We start from the raw sequence: 13,451 nt of genomic DNA on the forward strand, positions 1-13,451 counted from the left end.
TTTCCATTCATGCATGTTATTTTTCTATAAGACAGTGAGTGAGAAATGTTAGCCATGAAATCATGACGTAACATCCTTTTTATTGTAAACATTAGTTTAGTCATTATCTACCTTAAAGTAATGCTTTGAAAAGAAGTCGTCCTTGATTGCTTTAAAGACGCCAAATGAATTCACGTATGGTGTCTTATATAATACAAAAACACACTCTCATGAAGAGAAAAGAACAGAAAATGACGGTGTTACTGCCTCTTTGTACGTCTCACCCTCCTCATATTTACATTTTCTCCTCCCTGACTAACGTGTCCGTCATCACATGGGACGTCGAGTACTTAAACCCTGTAATATGAAGCAACTAATAGGATGAGAGTGCTGTATTCTCCCAGCATGAGACCCATACTGGTGCTTCACTTCACACTGACTGCCTTCGCCGTCATCAATAACAACACCAATGACTCTCGCAAGTTGATCATTGGCTTCCAGGCCCCCTTGAATATGTCGTCCCCTTTCAGCGCCCTGCGGCTGGGCTCGGCCATACAGATAGCCGTGGAGAAGGTGAACAACAACCCCTCCCTCCTGGGGAACTACAGTGTGGAATTCGTGTACACGGATACAGACTGTAATCCCAAAGCTTCCCTGGGAGGATTCATTCAGCAGGTGTGGAGGGAAAATGTGAGCGCGCTGTTTGGACCAGCATGTCCTGAAGAAGCAGAGGTAAGATTCGTGCATTAGATTCGGGTTTTGTGTCACTTTTTTTGCAGTGAAAAAAAAATGAGTTCCACAGGGTTCTGTCTTTGGTCCACATCTCTTTACTTTGAATATAAATATCTTATAAATAAAGATGTCATGGTGCTGATTTTCTAGATGTGCAGACTACACAGATATTCTAAAAATGTATTAAGTTCAAACTACTGCATGTTAGGTGGACATTCGTTTTCGAACCATGATGCCATTGATAACAATCATTTAAATTGTGTACACATGTACTTTTGTCTGAATGTGGTGACAGTTTCAGCAAATAGTTATCAACTGTGGTTTTAAAGCATTCTCATTAACGTGGTTTTTAGGTCTGTATTAAAACAATACGTATCTATGTACAATTAAACTCATTTTAATGTACACAGGGGAGGAGACAGAACAATTACAATGACTAATAATGTTCATAACGTATTGAGAGTAAGGTCAAAAGTTGAGATTTGTCTTTTTATTTATCAAGTTAGGGAAGCATTTTTTTTTTTTAAATCTTTGTTAGATTTGCATCTAAGGTGGCACTGTAAACAAGCAGTTAACATTTTGGATAGGAAGCTGATGAAATGTAAAATGTAAACCCTCTGAAACCTGAACATACTGATTTGATTTCTAATTATCTTGTAATAATTAAAAAAAAAAAATTTTTCAAAAGAAATCAAACCAATTTGCTTATTCCAGATTTCAAAGGGTTAAGTGACTCAACGTGCATGTGCGAGGAACTGAAAGGTGTCTTTCCATAAAACCTCCTTTTTGGACAGACAGGCAATTAAGGTACGGATGATCGGGAGCTAATTTTTAAACATTATTTCACATTATTTCCAGGTCACCGGTCTCATTGCGTCCACTTGGAACATCCCCATGTTCGGCTTTGTGGGACAGTCCTCCAAAATGGACAACAGTGACATCTACGACTCCTACATCAAAATCGTTCCACCTCTCAAACGAAGCTCGGAGGTCCTGGTGAAGACCCTGGAATTTTTTGGGTGGAGTCACGTGGCGATGATCGGAGGAGGGCTGGATTCAAACACCTGGGACAAAGTCGACGCTTTGTGGAAAACCATTGAGAATCCGCTGAGAGAGAAATTCAAACTGGCTGCCGCCGTTAAGTTTGATACCAGCAACCCTCAACTGTTGCATCGAAATGTTAAATATATCTCGACAGTCGCAAGAGGTAAAAAGGGGATTATTTTGTTTTTGGCTCACTTTTACGTGTGATTTGCATCTGACAGTAGGCGTGTCCTGTTGGCCCTGCAGTGATTGTGGTGCTGACAAACAGAGAGGACTCCTCCGCTCTGCTGCTGGAGGCCGAGCGACAGGGTCTGATGGATGGCAACTATGTGTTTTTCCTGATACAGCACTTTGAGGTCAGTGGCAACGTGGTGAGTCAAAGTCTTTGGTGTACCGTTCAAATCCAAATTCTGGAGAAGGACTTAACCCTCTGAAACCTGGAGCAGCGTCACCTTTGTTGTGTTGCTTTTAGATGCTTTCCACAGTGATTTAAAATTTGAACCTTTTGCAAATTGTTGCAATTTCTTTCAAAAATATGGGAAAAAAAAGCAATGAGCAACTTCAGAAGAAATACTCCACAAATTTCAAGAAATTGGTAGATTTTTTTTTAATAGGGTAAAACGTTTAGGGATGAAGGAAAAAAGCTGGGGAAAAATATTAAAAATTTAAAATTGACGTTAAAATTATTATAAGAATTATTAAAACTGTCTTTTTCTTTTTAGTTTGATATGTTTTGTTGATTTTTTCCTTTTATATAAATCTCTTGCTAATTTCTGGGTCACTACTTCTTTTTCCTTAGCAGGACAACTTGTGGAAATATGCTCTGAACGATAACATTAACCAGGCTGCCATAAGAGCTTTTGACATGACTTTCATCATCGGCCAGAAAACCTACGAAGGCTACGAGTATTATGACTTCTTCGAGCAAGTTTTTGAAAAACTGAAACAACCCCCATTTCAGAGCAACCTGACATCCAAAAGAGAGGTGAGCAACCATCAAACGTGAAAAATTGATTTTTCACATGTTGTGAACATGTAAAAATCATCTTATGTCTGTTCCTTCAGATTAGCCCGTACTCGGCCTACCTGCACGATGCGGTGCTTCTTTATGCGATGGGACTGAAGGAAGTCCTCAAAGATGGAAACGACCCTCGTGATGGACGGCAGCTGCTGCAGAGATTAAAAAATAAAAAACACATCCGATTTGATGGTTGGTAGCTGTGTGTCTATAGAGCTTTAAGCAGGGAAATCACAGCATATCTGATCTGCTAAGAAGTAAACATGGTTTGGTACTCTTAAACAGTTGTGGAAAAGTATTTTAATTTTTTCCGTGTTATGAATTATAATTATCATCAATCACTTTAAGTGATGTCGCAGCTAGTAAAGGTTGCTCTAATTTCAGCTGCTTTTTGTGTATATAATAATAATGATGATATATAAGTACATTATATTTTCATACCATGTACAACATTTTCTCTTTGAAATATAGTGAATTTCAGGGAAGCATAAAATGGAAACACTCGAGTAAAGTGAAAATAATGTACTCAGTTACTTTCCACCACTGATTATAATTACAGGTGCCTCTGGACTAGTCCACTTTGACGAAGAGGGGGAGAGAAATCTAGACTATTCCATTTATGACCTGCAGCATGTAGGAGACGTCACCAAGTTTGTGCCCATCCTCCATTTTGACAGTCACACCAAAGCTGTCCGGTAAAATATTTTAAATGTATAAAATATTTTTAAAATTAAAAAAAAAAAACATAATAGAAACTAGCTTTTTTTTTAGGAAATCATGCCAAAGAAATATGTCTTTTCAGGCCAACGTCTATGTTTGCGTCTGTGGTCTGGCCGAAAGGAAGAAGTCCCTCTGATAAACCAAAATGTGGCTTCAACAATGAGCTCTGCGAATGGATCATTAATGGTAAAAGTAACAAAATTATGCTACCAGTAATTTCACTGATTATCTCAGCTCTTATTGTTTTCTTTTCGATCACTCATAAAACAAAACATACATACGACCTAACCAGTTTTACTTCACTGTTTTGATGGCACGCAGACATCGCCCTGCTGGCTCTGCTCATCATCTTCCCCGCCATCGGCCTGCTGGCAGTTTTTTGCATCGGGGTCCTCATGCTGCAGAAGTTACGTCTCCAGACGCGGCTCGACAACTCCTGCTGGTGGCTCATCAACTACAGCGACATCACCATCATCAGGGAGCACTCGGTATGAGCACTGAAACAGACAAAGAATTTCAAAAGAGCATGAGCATATGTGTGTACATGTACATGCATGAGTGTATTTGCTGGCCTGTTTTTGTGTTCAGAGGCTTGTTTGTATCTCGTTCAGGGATTTCAGGGTTTATCTCTGAGCACCACAGCCAGTCAGAGCGCCAGCAGCGGCTCTCAGTCAAATTTCTCCAACAACAGTTACGGCCTGAGGGACAAGACGGGGACAGAGCACATCTACACCACCATAGGTCTCTACCAGGTAACAGTTTTATTCAGTTTAAAGCAAGCTTACAAAACATAGTATGTACCTGTATGTTAGGGACTGTACTTTATTTATCAGAGGGGGCTCTGCGTCAGCTATAGCCGTGGCTGGAGGCTTTGTGTTTTCAGGTTATGTGCTTAGAATTAATAAAACTCATGCTCAAATTATTCGTATGGCGGGTGAAAATGTGCATTTTATGCGACGTATTGGCTTTGTAAAGGTATTTAAACTGGTTCAGAGGACTGGGTGTATCAAGTCAATCTGAGGAAGAAACAATCTTTTGGTGACAAGATGGGATAAAGTGCATTTTATGTGTTGTATTGTTGTGCTTTTAAAAAAAAAAAAAGCCATGTCAACTCCCAGGCTCCATAAAAAAGTTACTGTTACCTAAAAACCAGAAAAAAACCAAATGTTTTTGGCCATAACCCACAAATTCATACACTAATTATGACAACATTTCACACAAATAACTAAAAAAAGGACGATAGCAGCAGGATGACAATTTATACCAAAAAGTTTTACCTATGACATCATAATGTGCTACAAAAAAAATTTAGGTGTGTTTTAAAATGAATACAAAATTCAAGCATTTAATTTTTTATGCCAGAACAAAGTCTCTCGTCAGTTCTCAAAATTTATTTTACATGCGCCACCCCCTCATAAATGACGAACAGTCCCTAACTTTGCAGAGAGTTTGTTTTCATATGCCACAACACGCGCTTTTCTCTAATGTATTTTTTAAAATTCCATACAGGGAAATCAAGTGGCCATCAAGTACATCAAGACCCCTGTTTGCACTAATTTCCATAAACCTTCAATTATTGCAGAGTTTAATGTGGTAAAGTTCCTCACGTTGTTCTTGACCAAACATACTTTTTGATTTTTTTTTTTGTATTTACTCTTATAGATGTAAAATCCAGTTGCGGTAAATCTTACCCTTAAAATCAGTCATGAAATTTTCAAATTAAGAATAAACACGTTCAGCTTAAAATAATGACGCAGATGTTTTTCTAGTACCAGATTTAAACACTGCAGTCTAAAAGACATTATTCTTTAGGACATATTAGTTCATTGACGCACTCGTGAAATGACATAATGTGTGCCTAACCATCTTAAACTCTTTAAGACAGATGAAAGAGATGAAACATGAGAACTTGGTGCAGTTTTTTGGTGTTTGCATCGAGCCACCGAACGTCTGTGTGGTCACCCAGTACTGCAGGAAAGGCAGCCTGAAGGTCAGTGACTCAGCTTGAGAAACAAAAAAAATAACACAAACATGACTAAAACAACCCATTGGCACCGGGATACTTAATACTGCATATTGTCCCTTTGATTTTAAGTACATAATTAGATATTTAATTTGAAAACAATACTGTATTTTTTCCTGCAGGATGTTCTGAAGTCTACAGATGTTGAACTGGACTCGATGTTTAAGCTCTCCTTTGCTTATGACATTGTCAACGTGAGTTAATTCGTTTAAGCAGAATGTTATTGTCATGATTTAGTGGTGTTAAAGACAATTTAACCACCACAGAACACTGGAAATACTGATAAATAACAAACATTATCTACATTTTTCATATTTCCTTTATTCAGTGTCATGTTTATTTTCCAGTATGATGGTCTAAATTGTGTTTCAAAGTATTCTCCAAACTGCCAGATGTAAAATTTTAAATGTTGTCATATTTAAATATCTTGTTGAATAAATAATGTGGACTCAATGTCAAACAGAAACGCAAAAACTGCATGCATAAAATAAACTGAAATTTGGTTTTGGATCCTAAAACCAGACTGTTTTTTATTTTCAACTGCTATTTAGTGTTTCGAACCGTTTATTTGTGTTTTAGGGGATGGATTTTATTCACAAAAGTAACCTGAAATTTCACGGGAACCTGAAGCCCAGCACGTGTGTGGTGGACAGTCGACTCCAGATAAAACTCTCTGGCTTTGGACTGCGGGAGTTTAAATACGGGACCAGAAACAAGGTCATCTCATTGGAAAGCCTCGATCAGGAAGGTCAGGAGGCCCAAATAAAAGGATCATCTAAAATATATTTGTGCTTATGTTTGTCACAGCATTAACCCTTTGAAACATGGACTGGAATAAATGCAATAACTAATTTGTCAAGAAATGTCCCACAAATTGCAAAAAAATTAGTAAAAGATGACAAGAAAATTACCTAAAAATACGTTTTTAAAAAAGAGGGGGTGTTATTAGAAAATGATTTCCAAAAAGGTGGAAAATGCCCAGAAAACTATTTTTCTAAAATAATTAGAAAAGTATATAATTATATTTAAAATAATTATTTTATATTTAAACTTACATTATAGAGGACATTTTCTTGTATATTTTTCTTTTTACTTTTTCTGCTTATTTGCAGGCAATTTTTTTGTAACTTTTATTCATTTTTTATTTTTTTGCTAATTTTGGGGTAATTTCTTCTTAAATTGCTTGTTACTTTCTCCCCATGTTTTTGGCAGAAATCAAAATAGTTTGCTCAGGTTTCAAAGGGTTAAGGAGAGGTAACACGTGAGATTTGTTGTAGATATGTACTGGACAGCCCCCGAGCTTCTGAGACAAGTCGGTCTCCAGGGCAATGGGACGGCCAAAGCTGACATCTACAGCTTCGCCATAATCATGTGGGAGCTCATGTACAACGCCAAGTCTGGCCCGTATCACGACATCAACCTGGAGCCCAAAGGTAAACTTTGAGTTCGGTAACATTAGCTGCAAACCATTGGCTGTTTCTGCTTTAAACAAAGTAAAAAGTTATTGTTGTTAATAGTTAGGACATTTCAGTTTGGACAAAAGTTGTGTACGATTCAACAGTCTCGTGTGTGGCCAAACATCTCAAACCAAAATCCCCAAACACCACAGTGATTCCTGCTTCTTGCTGCGGTTTTCTCTAGAGATTATCATGCAGTTGCGGACGCCTTTCCAAGGGCAGTTCCTGCGACCGCCTCTGTCTGAGGAGCTGTGTGATGCGAACATCAACATGCTGCTGAAGGCCTGCTGGAACGAAAACCCCGACCATCGTCCGCCATTTGCTTCCATTAGGAGACAGCTGAAGGACACCAGCCCAGACAGGTCAGACCTGAAATTTTACTTTACCCATTACAGCACTTCAAACTTCTGTGACAAAATAAATTGCTCTCCCTGTCTCTAATTTGGGCCTGCAGGTGCAGTATGCAATATTATTACACATTTTAATTGTACTTGTTTGTTCTCATAAACTAGAGAGCGTTCATTGAGCGCCTGCCTTCACAAGGGATATAAAGTCCTCTCAAGTTGTTATCTGATCCAAAAAAATGTAGAGACTTCATACAAGTGCTATGTTTTCACTTAAAGGAACAGTACGTAAGCTTTAGGGGGATTCAGTTGCATCTATTGGTAAGGACTACAGATTGCAACCAGCTAGAACTTCTCCCGGTTGGATTTCCTTCGGTTTTTATAAGACGCCAAAATTATCCACAAACAAACAGACCAGATGTCTCTCCTTCTGTTCACGAGTTAGGACGCTGAGTAATGGACAGAATATTATAATTTCGCAGTTAACCTCTTGGAGACAAAATGCCAGAGCTTCATCATTATATTAGACATCTGTGTGTAATGGCCGAATCATCTGCAGATGTTGTGTTCACAAGAGTAAGTCAGACGAAAGTTCTCCATGACCTTCACCTTTGACCACTGAATTATTATCAGCTCATCTTTGAGCTTGAATGTTTGTGCCAAATTTGAAAAAAAAATCCAAAAAGGTGTTCAGAGATATTGCATTAATAAGAATAAGATGGACAAAGTAACGGACATCTTGACCTTTGACCTATAACCACCAAAATCTGATCAGCTAATTCTTGAGTCCAAGTGAATGATTCAGCTAAATTTGAAGAAAACTCTCTCAAGGTGTTTTTGAGATATCGCGTTCAGAAGAATGTGCCGGATGGACAGACAACCTGAAAACGTAATGCCTCTGGCCTCGGATATCACCAGCACAGAGACATAAAAAGAGAGCGCCCAGTGCTCTTGTTGCGTAGGTGCTACTGCTTACGATAGTGTTTGGTTTGTCCATTCTGGGCTGCTGTAGAAACATGGTAGTGCAATATAGCAATCTCCATAGATGAGGACCCGCTCCTATCTATATATAAACAATTTATTTTACGATAACAAAAACAGTTTTTTTCAGGTTATTATACACTAAAGGAAACATATTTACTGCATTATATTCCATGTCTGCTAATATATCCCCCTGAATCCTGCACAATGTAATGTGTTTAAGTGAATGCAGAGGTTGAGAGTCAATAGCACTTACAAAACTAACTAACAAACAAAAAAATCCAATTTGAAAACTCCTGAAAGGAGCTGATCATGATTTTCTGTGCTGTAGTCATGCAAATATACTGGATAATATGGTGGAAAAGTTGGAGAAATATGCAAATCACTTGGAGGAGGTGGTGGAAGAGAGGACCAATCAGCTCACAGCAGAGAAGACCCGTGCAGACAAGCTGCTCTCCAGCATGTTACCAAGGTACGAAAATCCAATTAGCCACGTATGGTAACCCATTCAGATCATACGACCACGGTGGCACCGGCTGAGTGGGCGTCCATGACTGTTTCTCACCTCGTCAGTGCTTTATTGGTTCGTAGTTACATCGCAGAGCAGCTGATGGTGGGGAAGTCCCCGGAGCCCCAAAGCTACGACATGGTGACCATCTTCTTCTCTGACATCGTGGGCTTCACGTCCATGTGCTCCGTCAGCTCTGCGATGGAGGTGGTCACGTTCCTCAACGACCTCTACAGCCTCTTTGATGACATCATCAAGATGTACGACGTCTATAAAGTGAGTCACACACGACGGGTTTAGTCTCTCGTTCAACTTGTGTATTAAAGGGAGTTTTAATCTATAATCTGCAGGCCAGAAATACTGTTGTGCACTGTTTATATGTTATAGAGTGGCGCAGGGATTTTTTTGTAGGCCAAACTGGAAGATTCACCCTGGTTTCCTCATCAAAAAAACCTGCGGGATTTTTCCATTGGATTTGGGATTATGAAAGAAAATAAACTCTGTGGTAAACAAATGTTTACAGTCACAAAAAGGCTGTTTTGGCTTAATATCCACAACAACCTCTGTAGTCTCAAAAATCGTTCTTTTTTTAAAGATTATTCATCATTTTACGAAATACACTTATGGACTTCAGTTACGGAGAATTACATGAGCAGATTAATATCACTCTCACTTTTTTGCAGTAAATAAACAGCCAGCAGATGGTTAGCTTGGCTTAGCATAAAGACGAGAACAAAGGGGGAACAGCTAGTCTGTTATTGTTCAAAGGTTAAAAAAGCAAAGAAAGAAAACACATGAAATCTTGTTTCTTAAACAGTTCAAACTGAAATGTTTCCACAATTTGTGCTAAACTGAGGCCACAGAATTTAGCTTCATATTTACTGCACAGACATGACAGCGGTGTCAATCTTTTTATCAACTCTGGGCAAGAAAGCAACAAGCAACTTACCAAAAATGTAAAACTATTCTTTTAAAACATATATATTTAAAGAATAAACTTCGCTCCTTTGCAGAAAAAAACACCTTCCTATTGTTACTTTTTAAAACTGGTGGTAAAATGTTATCTTTGCATCTTCACTAGGTGGAAACGATTGGTGATGCATACATGGTCGCCAGTGGTCTTCCCATCAGCAACGGCCATCAACACGCTTTGGAGATATCTACGATGGCTCTACATTTCCTGAGTTCAATAAAAGTCTTCAAAATCCACCACATGCCGACTGAGAGTCTTGCAATTCGCGTCGGGATACACTCTGGTACGAGACAGTCTGAGAGGGTTTGTTGTAGTCATTTAATAATGAAGTGTTTGGTTTTGTTGCTGTCTTTTTCCTTCGGAAAGAATCTGGAATAATTTTAGTTGGCTAACAATAATCTTTGTGTATTTTTCATTCATGTTTGTCAGATGTTTATATTCTAGTAAATTAAATATTTACTTGAGGGATGAAGAGTACAAGTGACTAATGCAGGATTACTGGTTCAATCTAAGTGTTTGGTCCTTGGCACTTTGAATACTGAAAATAAAATAATTGACATTTTAGAGGTTTGACTGCATTAAAACCATCAGTTTCGTGGGATTTGCAGGTCCAGTGGTTGCTGGAGTGGTGGGCACCACGATGCCTCGCTACTGCCTCTTTGGTGACACGGTGAACATGGCGTCTCGCATGGAAAGTAACAGTTTACGTGAGTGAACAGAAGCTAAAACCACCAGTGTTGCAATTTACTGGTTTGAACCTTATGAAGATAAATATAGTTTTTTTGGGCATAAATGTGATTATTATCATGGAATACCTGTGCATACATAAAAACGCAAACAGGTAGTTTGCAGCCAGCTAGCAGTGTTGCTGTAGGGATGTTGGTCACCATTTTGTTTGCACTTACATACCTATAAAACAGCTGAGAGGATTGCTGTGAAGTTTTGTACAGACATTCTTGGTACCAAAATTACGATGCAAATATTTTCCTCTGGCGAGTGTGCTGAGTAACAGCCTCACAGATCTGCTAGCTTGGCTGTAGACTAATAGTCTTGTTATTTATTAAATGCAAACACGGAAGTTTAAAAGTGTACCTTTATGACTGCACTCTCTTCTGTATATTTCACAGCCCTGAAGATTCATATATCTCAGTGCACAGCTGACATCCTGGTTCAGGCCGGATCGTTTGAGCTGGAGGAAAGAGGGGAGGTCGAAATGAAGGTGAGTTAAGAGACTGCACGTTTTTTGTTTTGTTTTTTTTCACGTAAAAATGTACAACCTGTGTTTCTGACATGTTTTTGACCTGTGTGTGTTTGTGACAGGGTAAAGGGTCTCATAAGACCTACTGGCTGCTGAGCAAAAAAGGATTTAATCCTCCTCTCATGGCTCACAGCTCTCCACAGTCTGACAAGCACAAACTACAAACAGAGGTACAGTGAACACACACCACAGTGCCTAATTTAGATCAAATAAAGCACTCTGTATATCCAAGCTCAGTCAGTAAATGCAGTGTTCTGTGTAAAGTTGCATTTTGATCTGTGTTTTTAACATTTCTGCTCAAGAAACTGGGGATGGTCAGAGTCGCTGAGAAAAGGGCCCACAAAACGCTGACCAAAGCTATGATGACAACAGTGCAGATTTAAAGAACAAAAGGACATTATGGCCAAATAAGGACAATTCGGTAGGTCTTACAGAACGCAAAATGACATGTGAAGAGGAGACAAAATGTGGAAACAGACTTGAGTGATAATATATATGCTAAAAGGAAGCTGAAGATACGATTTAACGTTAAAGGGACGGTACACCCCTTAATCAAAAGTACATATTTTTTCTCGTACTTGTGGTGCTATTTATCAGCCTAGATTGTTTTGATGTGAGTTGTCAAGTGTTGGAAACAGCAGCCTTCTTACCAGTATAACTGAACTGAAATACTGGTTTGTGGTGCTGAAAGCCTAGATTTTAATTTGGGGTGAACTTTCCCTTTAATTGTCTGTGCTTTCACTCAGGATAACTTCATTCAATGATGTAAAAAAAAAGATTGTTTAATTCAGACTGTTCTTTGTAGCTCATTGAGTTTGACTTTACTAAATGATGGTTTTCTTATGCAATAGATTTTTTTTGTTAACACAGACACATTTATTCTTGCAGCTATAATATTTACATTAGTCATTCATCTGTACGTTTGGACACCATGATGTCTTGAGCAATGAATGAATAACTGTATCTTTTTGTTAGCATCATGCAGCAAAACCATAAGCCAGAACCAGAGTAGATATTTCACGACGACAAAGACTTTCATTGTCTACAACAAAATCCAGTTAAACTTAGTCTGTCTACACAAGCTCATTAAGTATTTGTGACATTTCATTTGGGACACTCAATCTGTGCTGCATAGGTTGAGTAAATAGTTCAAATTCATCTTAATTATTGTAAAAATATGTAGGTTTGCCATGAATTGTCACATATACTCCATATATAATCCATTAAACATCTACAGATTAAAGCAAAAGTTGATTTGTTGAATCTCACCTAGTAAGCTGCTCAAATGTTACAAATACTCTGTAAACTATCCGTAGGTGGATTATCCAAATATTAAGTAATCAAAAATAAAAAAATCACTATCAGAAATAATTACTATATAATATAAATAAGAGTAAAAACTACATTGCTCTTATATTATACATAGGCATAGGGAAATTATAGGAAAGCAGAAATGGAAATAAACAGTATGTAAGAAAAAAATGCACATTATGGTAAAATATATAACTGATATATACATAAGAATTTTAAAAAATGTAAGAAAAAAGACCTGTACAAGAAATAAGAAATATAAAATATATGCACAATATGTACTGCTCTGCTATAACTAGTTAATGGTTACATGCACTTTTATATGATGGATAAGAATAACTACAAGGATACATTTATATAACCATCCAGGTGTTTGTTCTTTTATGTAGCGTTGGGGAATATGGAGAAAGTAGATTATTGAGGTATTTTCGACAAAATACCTTGATACCGATATTGCAACAATATTTTAATATTGGCTATTAGTGCTCTCACAAAGTATTTACACAATAAACATTTTGATTAATAACTATCAGTAATGTGGATATAACGAGTAAGTAGTTCAGGCAAATATAACAATACTACCATGTACAAAATCGAATTTGATATATTGCCCAGCCCTAGTTTTAATGTTTACAGGAAATGAAAAAAAGGCATTTTAATTAAAATACTAAAACATTCCATATATTTTGTCATATGAGCATGCGACGAAAAAACATTATCAAATGTAAGTTATTATAACATTAAATTATTCACGGCGACACAGGATAAGAACTTTGAAAATGTACTTTTCAACTCACCATCTTTTAAAAAAAGGGTTTTGTTGCACTTTGTGAGGAAGTCAGTGAGCAGACTCATTCACAACTTTATATCTTATATCTTAATTGTGCAATAAAGTGGTAACAATTCAAGTGTACGACAATACAAAACATGGTGATAAAAGACAGAAGAGGTAATACAGTGACACAAAATTTGACATAATCAAAACAAAACAACAGATACATAAACCAAGCAGAAAGGGGAAAACAAACAAACCAAATCAGTTCCACTCATTTTCTTTATGGGGATGAAGGTCGAAATTAGAAGGTTAATGTGCCTTATTATTT

At 37.6% G+C, this 13,451-nt stretch overlaps 1 protein-coding gene across 1 annotated transcript; it reads left to right on the plus strand.

Annotated features, from left to right (window-relative positions):
* Positions 1–384: 384 nt before the first annotated feature.
* On the plus strand, positions 385–11,216 carry gucy2g (guanylate cyclase 2g). The gene is made up of 21 exons (XM_042507739.1): positions 385–711; positions 1,570–1,918; positions 2,002–2,111; positions 2,558–2,740; positions 2,821–2,965; positions 3,333–3,468; positions 3,576–3,679; positions 3,815–3,981; positions 4,105–4,245; positions 5,003–5,086; positions 5,379–5,483; positions 5,639–5,710; positions 6,096–6,264; positions 6,794–6,949; positions 7,158–7,335; positions 8,630–8,770; positions 8,890–9,082; positions 9,888–10,062; positions 10,388–10,486; positions 10,907–10,998; positions 11,100–11,216. Exons 1-21 carry the CDS (start codon positions 385–387, stop codon positions 11,214–11,216), a joined length of 3,243 nt encoding a protein of 1,080 aa, XP_042363673.1.
* Positions 11,217–13,451: the final 2,235 nt, after the last annotated feature.

The sequence above is a fragment of the Plectropomus leopardus genome, chromosome 19, assembly GCF_008729295.1.
Source record: "Plectropomus leopardus isolate mb chromosome 19, YSFRI_Pleo_2.0, whole genome shotgun sequence".
NCBI lineage: Eukaryota > Metazoa > Chordata > Actinopteri > Perciformes > Serranidae > Plectropomus > Plectropomus leopardus.